Source organism: Scyliorhinus canicula, chromosome 4 (assembly GCF_902713615.1).
Source record: "Scyliorhinus canicula chromosome 4, sScyCan1.1, whole genome shotgun sequence".
NCBI lineage: Eukaryota > Metazoa > Chordata > Chondrichthyes > Carcharhiniformes > Scyliorhinidae > Scyliorhinus > Scyliorhinus canicula.
The window spans coordinates 191,257,210-191,273,008 of record NC_052149.1 but is presented as its reverse complement, the minus strand read 5'-3'; the positions used below and the strand labels follow the sequence as shown (position 1 = coordinate 191,273,008).

At 49.0% G+C, this 15,799-nt stretch overlaps 1 protein-coding gene across 1 annotated transcript in view; it reads right to left on the bottom strand.

Annotated features, from left to right (window-relative positions):
- The window catches only part of LOC119965257 (collagen alpha-1(XXIII) chain-like), a 241,183-nt gene that overhangs the window by 180,532 nt on the left and 44,852 nt on the right, over positions 1 to 15,799 (bottom strand). The window contains exon 4 of the mRNA XM_038795758.1: positions 6,090 to 6,134. Coding sequence (XP_038651686.1) covers positions 6,090 to 6,134 — 45 coding nt within the window. The remainder of the gene's footprint in view (positions 1 to 6,089; positions 6,135 to 15,799) is intronic.

The following is a 15,799-nucleotide window of genomic DNA, read 5'->3' as shown; positions in this document are numbered from 1 at the left end:
GATTTAAAAATGTTCCTTGATATGTTTAAAGTGGTAACCTGCAGTGTTATGAATACAGTCAAATAAGGGTTCAGAACAAAAATAAGCATTTAATCTAGTTCACCAGCTGTGAGCAGCCCATGCTTAAAGCAAATGGCTTTAACGAAATCTGTGTCGAACATTAAAGATTGAAAATTGGGTACGTTCACTAACAATGGCCCATAAATAAGATTAAAAACATTTAGTACAATCCATAAGCCAAAAACCATTATTAGTTATAGAAAATGCTGAATCATTATTAGTTATAGAAAATGCTGAATCATTATTAGTTATAGAAAATGCTGAATCATTCACATATTAATCTAATTGTCATCAATTCTAAATGGTAAATCAAAAAGATTTATGCTTTGATTGGTTGCAGAGGGAGCATCTCACTTCATGTGCCCTTTCTTGGTGTGTGTATCAATTTAGTCGTACCGGTACGGAACAAAGCTACTGGATAAAAACCAGTGCAATCTGGCAACCCTACATGTAGTCAATGGTCAATGAAATGCATCACGGGCTGCGTTCAGTATTCTGGGCTGCATGTGGTCCACAGGCCACACATTTCCTACCACTGGTTTGGAAGGTGCTGCCAAAGAAGCCTTGGTGAGTTCCTGCAGTGCATCTTGTAGATGGTACAAACGGCTAATTTTGCACATCAGTGATGGAGGGAGTCAATGTTTGTGGATGTAGTGCCATTCAAGTGGTCTGCTTTGTCCTGGATGCTGCTGAACTTGAGTGTTGTTGGAACTGCTTTCATCCAGGAAACTAGAGAGTATCATCACACTCCTGACTTGTGCCTTGTTGATGATGAACAGGGTTTAGGGAGTCAGGAGGTGGGTTACTCATCACAGGATACGTAGCCTCTGATCTGCTCTCGTAGCCACATGGCTAGTCTAGTTCAATTTCTGGTCAATGGTAACCCCAGGATTTTGATAGTGGGGGATTCAGAGATGATAATGCCATGGAATGTCAAGGGGCGATGGTTAGATTCTCTCTTGTTGGAGATGGTCATTGCCTGGCACTTGTTTGGCACGCATATAACTTGCCACTTGTCAGCCCAAGCCTGGACATTGTCCAGTTCATGCTGCATTCGGACATGGACTGCTTCAGATTCTGAGGAGTCATGAATGGTGGTGAACATTGTGGAATCATCAGTGCACATCCCAACATCTAACCTTATGATGGAGGGAAGGTCATTGATAAGACCATAATACCACAAGAAATAGAACAGGAGTAGGGCATTTGGCCCCTTGAGCCAAATATTAATTCAATAGGGTCGTGATTGATCCAGCATTCCTCATGTCCACTTTCCTGCCCTTTCCCCTTCACCCTCGATTCCCTTACTGATCAAGAATTTATCTATCCTAGCTGTAAATATACAAAAGGACTTTTTCCCTAAAGCTCTCTATGGCAAGAAGTTCCAAAAACTCATAACCCTCTGAGAAGAAATTCCTTCTCATCTCAGTCATAAATTGGCACCCCTTTATTCTGAGATTATGCCCTCTGGTCCTAGACTCTCCCATGAGGGGAAACATCCTCTCAGAATTGACTTTGCCAAGCCCCTTAAGAATCCTGGGCGGGATTCTCTCAGCCCACGCCGGGTCGGAGAATCGCCAGGCTGGGCGCAAATCGCGCGACACCGGTCCGCTGATTTTCCGGTGTGTGGAGAATCGGCACCATTGGCGCCGGTGTGGTCGGCGCAGCGTCGGTCTGGGGCTGCTCTACGTGACCCCCCCTTGATGAATCTCTGTCCAGGATGGGCCGAGTGGCCGCGTAAAAAATCCGAGTCCCGCTGGCACCGTCCACGTGTGGTCTTACCCAACGGGACCTCGGCGTGCATCCTTTCGGGGGCGACATGGTTGTGGGGGGAGTCCGACCCCGGGGGGGGGGGTGCCTCCGCTTGGGTGTGGCCCACCAATTTGCGGGCCGGCCACTCGGGCTGGGGGTCTCTTTTGCTCCGTGCCGGCCCCTGTAGCCCTACGCCATGTTGTGTCAGGGCTGATGCAGAGAAGGAAGGCACCACACATGCGCGCAATCGCGCCAGTCACAGTGCGCATGCACAGACCCGCGGCACCGATTTGAGGCCGGTATTGGCAGCTGGACTGGCGTGGGTCGCTCCAGTGCCGTGCTGGCCTCCTGTAGGGCTCAGAATCACTGCTCCTAGGGGCCTGTTCACGCCATCATAAAACGCGACGCCGTTTACGACAGCGTCAACACTTAGCCTCAGGATCAGAGAATCCTGCCCCCTATATGTTTCAATGAGATCACCTCTCATTGTTCCAAATTCCAATGAGTAGAATCCCAACCTGTATAACCTTTGCTCATAAAACAATTACTCCATAAGGGGATCACCCTTATGGCCATCTAAAATGGCCGCCTGCAAAGATCAATGAGAAATTTGGCCAAGCCTGAGCAAATATACAAAAGCTGCAGCTTAGACTTATGCAGAAACTAACACAGGAGAAAGACCATTAAAATGTCTTCCTGGGACAATGGACTTCAGGTAGAAACTGACAATAAATGGCAGACTCAGCGGCGCCTGCTTTCCTTATTTGGGAGGGCCTACATGCCTCGGACACTAACGGCCATGGCCGACCGGGACCCGCCTAGCCATCAAGGTGTCCGCCCCAATTGGTCAGGATCGATCAGGGTGATCGAGACCCTGTCAATCCATTGGACCTTCACCTGGGAACGCCGAAAAGGGCGCGAAAGCTGGAAGGATAAAAGGTACGTACTGCATATCCCACCACTCGCGCTCTCGATTACAGCTTTCGACAGCCAACAACAACAGTGAACCCATCACCAGCCAAGAAGACGACCATCCACGCCAGCCACAGCGGGACCAGAACAGAGAACGGACAACCAGCTACAAGAACTCCTGCACTGCCAGATTACCAGATCCCAGCTGAGGCCATATCTGTTCTGTACTTGCCAGTCACCTGGAAGTTACGTTAAGATCTTTTTAAGTGTATTAGTTTATAGGCCAATGTGCATGAACATGTGATTAAGTATTTAACTTTGTGTGTATTAATAAACAATTTTTGTACTGAACAACTTGTGTGATCATTTTTTCACCGTTAAACACGCACTGTGGTTTATAATGACATGACACACTAGATAACGTTCTCTGAACCGCCTCCAATGAAATAATATTGTTCCTTAATTAAGAGGATGAAAACTTCCCAGCTGAAGCAGCTGAAGATGGTTGGGCCTCAGACACTACCCAATGTAGTGGCCAATCCACCTACCCTGCACATCTTTGGGTTGTGGTGATGAGATACGGGGAGAATGTGCAAACTCCACACGGATAGTGACCCAGGGCCTTGATCGAACCCGGGTCCTCGGTGCCGTGAGATAGCAGTGCTAACTACAGCGCCACCATGCCATCAGCATCAATGCAGTCATGTCAGGAGGGGTCTGGTGCGGGGTGGGGAGGAGCACCGGGTATCGCTGTATGCGGACGACCTGCTGTTATATGTGGCGGACCCAGAGGGCGGAATGCCGGGGGTGATGGAGCTGTTAGCGGAATTTGGGGGCTTCTCGGGCTATAAGCTAAACTTAGGAAAGAGCGAGGTATTTGTAGTGCACCCGGGAGATCAGGAGGAGGGAATTGGGAGGCTCCCCTTCAGGAGGGCAGTGAAGAGTTTCAGGTACCTGGGGGTGCAGGTGGCCAGGAGTTGGGGGGGCTCTTCATAAGCTTAACTTCACCAGACTAGTGGAACAGATGGAGGAGGAATTTAAAAGGTGGGACATGGTGCCGCTATCGCTGGCGGGCAGAGTGCAACCGTCAAAATGACGGTTCTCCCGAGGTTCTTGTTCCTCTTCCAGTGCTTGCCCATCTTTATCCCTAGGGCCTTTTTTAAAAGGGTGACCAGCAGCATCATGGGATTTGTTTGGGTGCATGGCACCCCGAGGGTGAAGAGGGTCTTCTTGGAGCGGAGTAGAGATGGGGGTGGCTGGCGTTGCCCAACCTCTCGGGGTACTACTGGGCAGCCAACGTGTCGATGGTGCGTAAGTGGGTGATGGAGGGGGAGGGGGCAGCATGGAAACAGATGGAGAGAGCGTCCTGTGGGGATACAAGCCTGGGGGCCCTGGTAACGGTGCCGTGGCCGCTCCCTCCCACGAGGTATACCACGAGTCCGGTGGTGGCGGCTACCCTCAAGATTTGAGGGCAGTGGAGGCGACATAGGGGAGAAGTGGAGGGTTCGATGGAGGCTCCGTTAAGGGGGAACCATAGGTTCGTCCCGGGGAACATGGATGGGGGATTTCAGGGATGGTATAGAGCGGGCATTAGACAGCTGAGGGACCTGTTTATCGACGGAAGGTTTGCGAGCCTGGGGGAGTTGGAAGAGAAATTTGGGCTCCCGCCGGGAAACATGTTTAGATATCTGCAGGTAAAGGCATTTGCTAGACGGCAGGTGGAGGGATTCCCTGCGCTCCCCACGAGGGGGGTGAGTGACAGGGTGCTCTCGGGGGTCTGGGTCGGGGAGGGGAAGATATCCGATATCTACAAGCTTATGCAGGAGGTGGAAGAGGCGTCAGTAGAGGAGCTGAAAACGAAGTGGGAGGGGGAACTGGGGGAACAGATCGAAGACGGGACATGGGCTGATGCCCTGGAGAGGGTAAATTCTTCCTCCTCGTATGCGCGGCTTAGCCTCATTCAATTCAAGGTGCTGCATAGGGCCCACATGACGAGGATGAGTAGGTTCTTTGGGGGTGAAGCCAGGTGTGTCAGGTGCTCGGGGAGTCCAGTGAACCATGCCCATATGTTCTGGGCATGCCCGGCACTGGAGGAGTTCTGGAAGGGGGTGGCAAGGACGGTGTCGAGGGTGGTGGGATCCAGGGTCAAGCCAGGATGGGGACTCGCGATTTTTGGGGTTGGGGTAGAGCCGGGAGTGCAGGAGGCGAAAGAAGCCGGTGTGCTGGCCTTTGCGTCCCTAGTAGCCCGGCGAAGGATCTTGCTACAATGGAAGGACGCGAGGCTCCCAAGCGTGGAGACCTGGATCAATGACATGGCGGGCTTCATTAAGCTAGAGAAGGCAAATTTGCCCTGAGAGGATCGGTACAAGGGTTCTTTAGGCGGTGGCAACCTTTCCTCGACTTTCTGGCTCAACGATAGGGTACTGGGACAGTAGCAGCAGCAACCCGGGGGGGGGGGGGGGGGGGGGCGCGTTGATTATGTTTGTTTATTTTATCTAAATTTGATTTATTTAATTTTAATTTATGGTTAAGTTCTCTTGTTGGGGGGGGGGGGATGGGGGGGGGGGGAGTCTGATACATGTGATGTTACGGTTTGGGGGGAATTGTGGGTGTTATGGGGCTGTTAGTTGCATATTACTGCTTGTTGCTATACTTGTTATATTTTTATATTTTCTGTAAAAAATTCCAATAAAAATTATTTTTTTTAAAAAATGAAGCATGTCAGTACATTTGGCTATTTGACCAAGCAACAAGAGGTCAATCTAATATGAAATATTTACAAGTGAAGTTTAATTTTGAAAAACACCCTTGCCATCTTTGCACTCCTGAGTCCGATGTTAATGGCACTGGAGTTGGGCAGGAAAGTGGTTGTCATGATGCAGAGCCTCCATGTTTGACCAAGAGGTTATTTTGTAGCACACCTGTAGCTGCAGCAATGCCAAGCGGGTTTCACCTCTGAGAAGAATCCCCAGCTGAGTGTTTGCCCATGTCTCACGTGATCACGGCCAGAACTTAAATTTTAACTGGAATCGCGTGGGAAATGGTAAAAAGAAAGGGAGAGGAAGTAGTGCACACTTCCCGTAATATCATCAGTCATGGCAGGCAGTTGACGAAATTCCAGCCTTCCCAGCATAAGTTTTTTCTGGCGATGATGAATGAATAAGTGGGTAACCAGGAAAGAATTCCCTGTTTCTGACATTTCAAGGACATGCTGCACAATCTGGCTCAAAGATGTTTACATGAGAGAACAGCAATAGGAGTCATTTGTCTCACCATATGTCAAAAGGTCACTTCCAAGGAATTTTGCTGTTCAGCCGCCTGTGTAAAAATATGCGCCTGATTTTGGCAGATAAGACAAGACTCACCAATGATTCCTCTTCTTCCTGCTTTTCCTCGTTTTCCAGGTGGACCTATATATAACAGAAAGAGAGAATTATTTGTTTGTTGTCGGATTTAAAGATGCTTTTTAAAATCCGACTATAGGAAGCGACACCATTTCTCCCTGCAGAATTGAGAAACTTCATTCAGTACTACATACCATCTGGCCTCTACATGCTACAGTGCAGGTGTTCTGTTCCTTACACATTCCTGGGAATTATGGCTGGTATTTGTTGTTACAAGTTAGTTTGAACCATTTGTAAACTTAAAATTATAATTGAAGTGATTTTCATGAAGGCAATATTTGTTTTCTGCTTCATCTTCCAGCAGCATAGGCTGCGATATTCCTCAGAGCTTCTCCCAAACCACTGCAATTCAGACAAACTGATACTGCAAGGTTGAGAGAACAGTTCCACCAAATCGCCTGGCCATGATAAGGAGACGTTAGGGAAACCTTTAGTCACCAAAAATTCCATCTTGTTCCCAGCTGAGGCCAATTCTTCAAATTACTCATACTCTGGCTCTGCTGAACTTCTTTTAATCAATCAGTCATTTTCTTTGCTAAATGTGACAGGGTCATACGGAAGAATCCTATTCTTAGCCAAGTGACTGTTCATGGCCAAATTAATCTATTTGTTAACATATGGTGATCATCTAAAAACTATTATTGAACTCCTATGCAGAATCCAATAAATTCACCGGCCGGTGATGGGTGTTGATTCCATATTGAAGCTTGCTCGCTGAATTATTTTTCCCCTACTGGTGGGTCGCAGAGCTGCTCACTGGAAGTAATTTCCCATTCGGTGAGTAATGATGGGAGCTAACAAAAATGTGTGGTGCCAATTTTCCTGACCGTTACCTCTCAGAGTAAGAAGGGATGTATCAAATCTGGCCTGCAGTGGGCACAGGTCTGTCACAAACATGAAAATAACACAGCGCAAATTCCACGTTCTCACCATTCTCTGGGTAAAAATGTTTATTCGGAATTCCCGATTTGATTTCTTGCCGACTATCTTATATCTTTCCTCCTCCCCACAAGTAGAAACATTATCTCTTGTGCACAGCCCACGAAAACCTTTCACAATTTTAAAGACCTCTGTTAGGTCACTTAACCGTTGTAGCATTTAACCTTTATGTTTCTGGCTGTTTACTCTATTATTGCAGACAGGGGCCGGAGTTGTCCGGCTGTTGCCATTTATTTTTTACCACCGGCAGCGGGCCCCCGTCAGTGGGTTTCCCAGAGATGTGGGGTGGTTTCAATGGGAAATCCCATTGCCAAGCAGCGGGAAGACAGAATTCCTCCGCCAGAAAACGGCGTGCGGCCGAGTAAACACGCGGCTGGGGGACAGGAAAATTCCGCCCGTGATTTTGTACAAGTTCCTTTTTGCAGCCTCATTTATCACAGTGTAGCATCTTTCATCATACTTGTTATTTGATTTTTCAATTTATTTCAGAGGTAGGAATTATGTTTTTTTTAATATTTGATATGTGTCGGGGAATACTTTGTACTAATTTTTAAATATGTATGCCAAAATTAATAATTAAATTATTTTATGTTTTCATCCGAGCAATTGAGTCTATCTAACCAAAAGGAAAAAAGAAACTAACAAGGCACAGGATTTTGCTCTTTGGATCAGGGGCCCCAACATCGGGGCCAAATGGGCGGTCACAACGCACACTGTGTCAGGAACAATCAGTGATTTTCCCCTAATTGGCCAATTGGTGGCCAGAGGATGGTCTTAATTAAGGATAGTAAGAAGTCTTACAACACCAGGTTAAAGTCCAACAGGTTTGTTTCAAACACGAGCTTTCGGAGCACGGCTCCTTCTTCAGGTGAATGGAAAGGCTTGTTCCAGAAATGTTTATATAGACACAGTAAGAAGTCTTACAACACCAGGTTAAAGTCCAACAGGTTTGTTTCAAACACGAGCTTTCGGAGCACGGCTCCTTCTTCACCTGAAGAAGGAGCCGTGCTCCGAAAGCTCGTGTTTGAAACAAACCTGTTGGACTTTAACCTGGTGTTGTAAGACTTCTTACTGTGCTCACCCCAGTCCAACGCCGGCATCTCCACATCATATATAGACACAGTCAGAGATGCCCCGGAATGCGAGCACCTGCAGGCAATCAAATCATCAAAGACGCAGAGAGAGAGGTAACTCCAGGTTAAAGAGGTGTGAATTGTCCCAAGCCAGTTCAGTCGGTAGGCCTCTGCAAGTCCAGGCTTGTTGGTGGGGGCCGAATGTAATGCGACATGAATCCCAGATCCCGGTTGAGTCCGTCAACCGGCATCTCCACATCTTAATTAAGGATGGCAGTCGGACTCTGAGCTGGAGGGCAAAATCAGGCTCCTTGAGTGTGAAAGAAACAGCTATCTACTTTTTCAGGGGAGAGGGAGAGGGCTCCTTAAGAAGCCAACACCCTCTCTCCAACTCTTGGAATGAAAAATAGATTCAGGCCTCCATTGTGGAGGTACAGCTGGAACCAGACAGGCTTTGAGGGTTATGAGAGGTGCCTGCCTAGAGTGCTGGCTCCCAGTCTGCCACCAGGTGGCTACTTCCAGAAAGTTGGCCCTGACACCTCAGGGGTCCCAGAGGCCGACGGAAAAATTCCTGTTGGCCACAGATAATTGGCTTTAATAATTAAAAAAAAAAATAATCTTTACTGTCACAAGTAGGCTTACATTAACACTGCAGTGAAGTTACCGTGAAAAGTCTCTAGTCGCCACATTCCGGCGCCTGTTCGGGTACACAGGGAGAATTCAGAATATCCAATTCACCTAACAAACACATCATTTGGGACTTGTGGGAGGAAACCGGAACACCTGCAGGAAACCCACGCAGACACAGGGAGAACGTGCAGACTCCGCACAGACACTGACCCAAGTCGGGAATTGAACCTGGGTCCCTGGCGCGGTGAAGCAACGGTGCTAACCACTGTGCTACCATGCCGAATAGGCTTTTAAAGAGCTTAATTGGCTACCCGCTGTCCACTCGCCTCCATGCTATCTTCCAAAGGAGGTTGATTAATAATCCAGTTCTAACTTGGAAAGAATTCCTTCCTGATTGTTCAAGCGCACTCTTGACATTGACAAAAGCTTGGCTGGCTCCTGTGATCAAGGAAGATGAAATGGATGTGGCAAGGTAACCAATTAAATAAACAGCCATTTGCCTGTGCTTGAGGCTCCGGGACCTGAACAGAGGGGCGATGGGGTGTCGGTGTAGAGGCGGGGTGGAAGGCTGGTAGAGGGAGCTCCTGAAGGGGTGAGGTATTTTTGGGTGGGAGGGGGTTTGGGGGATTAAAGATGTGGGAGGGGCACACACAATGTTAAAGGAGGCCGCTAATGGAGGCCCCCCCCCCCCCCCCACACTTCCCACCTGAGGCCTGAACAGGGCCAACTGAGGCAAGGTTTCTGGGACAGCCTGGGCCTCACCCAACCCAGTGTAAAACTGCAGCGATGTCAGGGCGAATGGGAGCCTGGTGAGAAGGCCCTCTGAAAAATGCAAACCCGCAGGTGGGGGAATGTAAGGTTCTGCCCCAAGTCTTTTTGATCAAACAACTAAGCATTAGAGAAAATTATCAATATTCCTAACTGTATCTTGGAAATAAAACAGCGTTGAATTTTTAGAACAATTCGCAAAGATGTTACAGCAATCACGAACAACATTTTACTCAACATGTGTGACTGGTATCTGTAATTTTCTAGTGTATCATGGTCAATAATTTGCTTTTTGAAAATTATTTCAAGTAGACAATTGGATTTATAATTATAAACAGGATTGGCCCTGAACTCTTACAAATTGCTTGCACCTGCTAAGATAGTTTGACAATGAAACAAGAGAAGGAAAAATGTCTTTAGCAAGTTGAAAGCAAAGTCATTTCTTAGTTTGAGTCAGTGAGTCGAGAATTGATTCAGAATGTAACTATTTAGTAATACCTGAAAACTCAATTCAGAGACAATATTGGGAAGCTTGTGGAAAGATAATTTGTTGGGGGGGGGGGGGGGTAATAGAGGTGATATATAAGGTGCAAAGCGAGAAATTGGTTTTGGCAATTCCATGGTTAGATGAAAATCAGCACCTAATTGTGTGAGCAGAAGAAGAAATACATTTCCAATTAATATTGGTAATCATAATGAAGCGTAAAATTGGCAGTATGGCTGATTAAATGAGCTGGCCTCAGGGTTATCAAATATTGATGAGAGTAAAACCTCTTTGATATCTTTGTCTTACTCTTTTCTCCGTCTTATTTAGTGTTCTATTATTCTTGATACATTCGCTCTCACACATATTCAATGCCAATGATAATAATCACAAGTGACCTAATATTCTTGAGTGATATTGTACGAAGGTGTTTCTTGAAAACTGGATTAGTAGAAGTGCTGAACAGGAGGAAGCTTAGGTACAAGTACAGTAATTACATACAGCGGGGGCCATTCTCCGCTCCCCACTTCCCAGTGAAATCGGAAATCCCAGTCGGGCGGAAACTCTTGCGTTGATCCAAAAACAGGATCGGCGCTGGCCATACCAGGCTACCTGCCCCGCAAGAGCAGGAACACGCAAACACATAATATGTATACATTTGAAAGCGATTAACAGGCTGGAAGCCCAATTCACACCCCTCCTGTTATGCTCCATCCCCTGCAGCCAGGGGTCACAAGGGTGTGATTAGGTGCAAGTATTTAAAAATGGGTTCCTGGTGTTATGGCCTTTGAGGGGGTGTAAGGAGGTAAGTGTTTTTATTTTTATTTTTTGGGGTTGCTGGGGGAGGTGAATGTCTGGTAACCTGGGTGAGTGGAGTCCGATTTAATGGACTCGAGGGGATTCCCATTTGGTATCAGGGTGCGGTGCTTGAGCCTCCTGTTGCTGCTGTGAAAGATTAACAACTCACTCCTTCGGTGTTAGTTTCAGGCCCCTGACTGTTTGAACTGTTGAATGGCATCAGTTTCCTTGAAATGCACTGAGGTCTCCTGATCAGCAACTCAAGACTGGGCATCCATGAACAGGGCCGGCTCAAGGCACCGGCAACTCGGGCAGTCGCCCGGGACGCCATGTGCTAGGGGGCACCAGAGACTCGGGTCCCGCGCATGCGCAGTTGGGCCGGTGCCAACCAGCGCATGCGCGGTGGCCGCCCTCCCCCAGGGCGGCCCCGCCCCCCTCGGTCCGCCCCCCCGCTCGGTCTGCTCCCCCCGCCCCCCCCCCCTCGTCCCCCCCCCCCCCCCGCCCCCCCCCTCGGCCCCCGCCCCCCGCGGTCCGCCCCCCCACCCCGCCCCGCCCTCGGGTCCGCACCCCCTTCGGGTCTGCCCCCCCCGCCCCCCCCCCACGGGTCCGCCCCCCCCGCCCCCCCCTCGGGTCCGCCCCCCCTCGGGTCCGCCCCCCACCCCCCATCGGTCCGCCCCCCCCCTCGGGTCCGCCCTCCCCCGCCCCCCCTCGGGTCTGCCCCCCCCCCCCCCCGCCCCCCCCCCCCATGGGTCCGCCCCCCCTGCCCCCCCCTCGGGTCCGCCCCCCCCTCGGGTCCACCCCCCCGCCCCCATCGGGTCCGCCCCCCCTCGGGTCCGCCCCCCCCCCCCCCCCCCCTCGGGTCCGTCCCCCCTTGGCCCCACCCCCCCCTCAGCCCCCCCCCTCGGCCCCGCCCCCCCCCAAGGGCGCCGAAGTTCAGCTTGCCCGGGGCGCCAGCAACCCTAGGGCCGGCGCTGTCCATGAAGCGCTGTGAGCTGTCAGCAGCAGCAGAATTGTATTCAACCACAATCTACAACCTCATGGCCCGGCATATCCCACACTCTACCATTACCACCAAGCCAGGGGATCAAGCCTGGTTCAATGAAGAGTGCAGGAGGGCATGCCAGGAGCAACATTAGGCATACTGAAAAATGAGGTGTCAACCTGGTGAAGTTACAGCACAAGGCTATTTGTGTGCCAAACAGCATAAGCAGCAAGTAATAGACAGAGCTAAGCGATTCCACAACAAACACATCAGATCTAAGCTCTGTAGTCCTGCCACATCCAGCCATGAATGGTGGTGGAAAATTAAACAACTCACTATAGGGGGAGGCTCCACGAATATCTCCATCCTCAATGATGGAGGAACCCAGCACATATATGCAAAAGACAAGGCTGAGGCATTCGCAACAATCTTTAGCCAGACGTGCCGAGTGGATGATCTAACAGTCTACTCCGCAGGTCCCCAGCATCACAGATGTCAGTCTTCAACCAATACGATTCACTCCATGTGATATCAAGAAACGGCTGAAGGCAGTGGATACTCCAAATGCTATGGGCCTTTACAATATCCCAGCAATAGTACTGAAGACTTGTGTTCCAGAACTTGCCACACCCCTAGCCAAGCTGTTCCAGTACAGCCATAACACCGGCACCTACCCAGCAATGTGGAAAATTGCCCAGGTGTGTCCTGTACACATGAACAGGACAAATCCAAGCCAGCCAATTACCGCCCTATCAGTCTACTCTCCATCATCAGCAAAATGATGGAAGGAGTCATCAACAGTGCTATCAAGCAGCACTTACTCAGCAATAACCTGCTCACGGACACTCAGTTTGGGTTCCGTCAGGGTCACTCAGCTTCTGACCTCATTACAGCCTTGGTTCAAGCATGGACAAAAGAACTGAATGCGGAGGTGAGGTGAGAGTGACTGCCCTTGATATCAAGGTAGCATTTGACTGAGTATGACATCAAGGAGCCCTGGCTAAACTGGAGTCAATGGAATCAGGGGGGAAACTTTCCAATGGTTGGAGTCATACCTGGCACAAAGGAAGATGGTTGAGTGGGTGGAGGTCAATCCTCTCAGCTCCAGGAAATCACTGCAGGAGATCCTCAGGGTAGCGTCCTAGGCCCAACCATCTTCAGCTGCTTTATCAATGACCTCCCTTCCATGATAAGGTCAGAATTGGGGATGTTTGCAGATGTCTGCACAATGGTCAGCACCATTCGCGACTCCTCAGAAAATGAAGCAGCCCAGGTCCAAATGCAGCAAGATCTGGACAATATCCTGGCTTGGGCTGACAAGTGGCAAGTTACATTCATGCCACACAAGTGCCAGGCAATGACCAGCTCCTACAAGAGAGGATCTAACACCCGCCCCATGACATTCAATGACATTACCATTGTTGAATCCCCCCACAATCAACTGAACACGACTAGCCACATTAATCCTGTAGCCAATCAAAGGCTAGGAATCCTACAGCGAGTAACTCACCTCGTGACCCCCCCCCCCCCCCCCCCCCCCCCTCTCCCTACCCCCCGCCGAAAGCCAGTCCACCATCTACAAAGAGTGTAATGGAATACTCTCCACTTGTCTGGATATGTGCAGCTCCAACAACGTTCAAGACGCTCAGCACCATGCAGGACAAAGCAGCCCGTTTGTTTTTGGGTCGATTTCACAGTTAGTGTCCTGTAATAATTCCAGGAGGTGTGGCAGGAAAGGTCAAACAGGTTTATTTTAAACTGAAGACAAAGCCGCTATTGTGGCTCACAAAACAAACATCCCAGCCCAGGACTCTCCGGGTCTGGGAGCTACATTTAAAGGTCCCAGTAACGAGCCCCAGCTGAGCAACCTTCACCTGCTCACCAGGGGAACCCATATTGTACAAAGCCAATGGGGAGATCAATTAGCGATTCCCTCATCGTCCTTGTGAGGGATATCGCCTCCTCCCCCCAAAAGTACGAACATCCCCCTCACTCCCGCGGCAATGAGGCCGCTTTCGGCACTTGGCACAAGTTGGTGGCAGGTGCAACCAGATCGGCGATCATCGCTTCCTTGTTGAGTGCCGAAGGGTCACAGATGGATGTTTGGTACTTACCAGAGGATGACAGTGGTAGCCTGGCCCCTTCAAGGGACAATATTTCATGGACTAAGTAATGGGCCCTGAACCTATGGGAACGGATTGCGTGAATATTATCCTATCAGGAGTGTCCTAACGCTCACTTCAATTATGTCCTGTTTTATCCTTGGGGACACAGAAAGGACATTATGAGATTCCGGCAGGCCAGTTTGGGGGCTTTCCAGCTGGTGGCATATGTGAGCAAGGCCAAAGAGGGTAGGTTCTGAGGTACATGCTGGAGTGTTAGAGGCATATAAACATCTTGGGGCTGATGGCTGTGGCAAGTGACAGAAGTGATGCCACGGTCAAAGAGGTGTTTACTTACCCTAGCAGCTCGAAGAAGGTTGTTCATCTTTCTAAATTGCATTCTGGTTCACCTGGAGCGGCTGCTTGCAATCACAGCATCCAGGATTGGTTTAGGAGAGTCGGCACGCTGCGCAGTGGTTAGCACGGGACGACGGCGCAGAGGACCCGGGTTCAAATCCCGGCCCTGGGTCACTGTCCATGTGGCGTGTGTACATTCTCCCCGTGTCTGCCTGGGTTTCACCCCCCCCCCCCCATAACCCAAAGATCTGCAGGTTAGGTGGATTGGCCACACTAAATTCCCCCTTCATTGGGAAAATAAATAATTGGGTACTCTAAATTTATTTTAAAAAAGGATTGGTTTATGACTGCTGACTCGTGTCTTCACCCCACCTTGGGGAAGAGTGTGCTCCTCCTCTCCTTAATGACATCGAGCATTTGGTCAATATCTGCATCCAGTTTGGTTTTCGTGCAGCCATCTTCTTGGCTGGAATGACAGTCGGTGGTGAGTGGAGCACTTAAAAACTCCTGCAGCTTGTCAGGTTAACAAGATGATTCCCGACAACAGTGAATCACTCGCCTCGGGAATCGGATGAGATTTATTGGGCTGAGTGATAGCCCATTTGCATGCTGTGAATCTCACCTCTCCAGCGCTCCTAGCGCCAGGGGGAGCCACTCTGGTTTACCTGCTGGCAGATTTGAAACCGGAGATTTGTGCCCAGAATCTTTCACTCTACTTCACACTATTCCGTTTTGTGTACGTGAAGGATATCAAATAAAAGGTCTCAAATCTGGAAAATGGAATATAAAAAGTTAGGCATTAATTTGAACAACAGGGTCGCAAGGATAATAATTTTGGAATTAATTCCCATGCTAGACATTGGGAAGGTTAAGATATTGAAATTGACATAGATGAAGAGTTGTAATAGGTCGAATAGAGAAACACTATTTCCTCTGGTTGAGGAATCAACGACAGGAGGTCATTAAGTGAAAGTTTACACTAATGGAGTGAATAGAGAGGTTAGCAGAAAAATCCTAATACCTCATTTTCAGAAAGCATGGAATGTTATGTTACAGGAAGTAATTAAGGCATTGCGTCTGCTAAATGTGGCTAATGGGATTTGCATCCTAAATCATTTTGCACATTATTAGAAATAACAGAACCAGTGGAGAAGAAAGAAAGAACAAAAATACAGGAGAATTTGATCGAAGAAGCAGGAGGAAGGCCTTCAGTAATTGAGCAGAGAACTGTAACTTCAAGAAGTACCAGGTGGAAACAGTTTACTTTGAACAGCTTCAATATGGAAATCAGGAGGTAGAACAGGAACATCAGCTGGATGAAAGCCAGGAACATCACCTTCACAGGCCAATGTTTACCCAGGAAAATTGCCATTATAAATGATTACATAGCATTTTGATATTGTGACTTAAAAGTGTTCCCCAGAATCATGCAACAAGAGATTACATTTTCTGATACAGGAGGCACGACCGTTCGGGAGATTTTTAATACTTTCAAACTCGTCAATTCCTTGTGGTGATGCACACAAACTGTCACAACC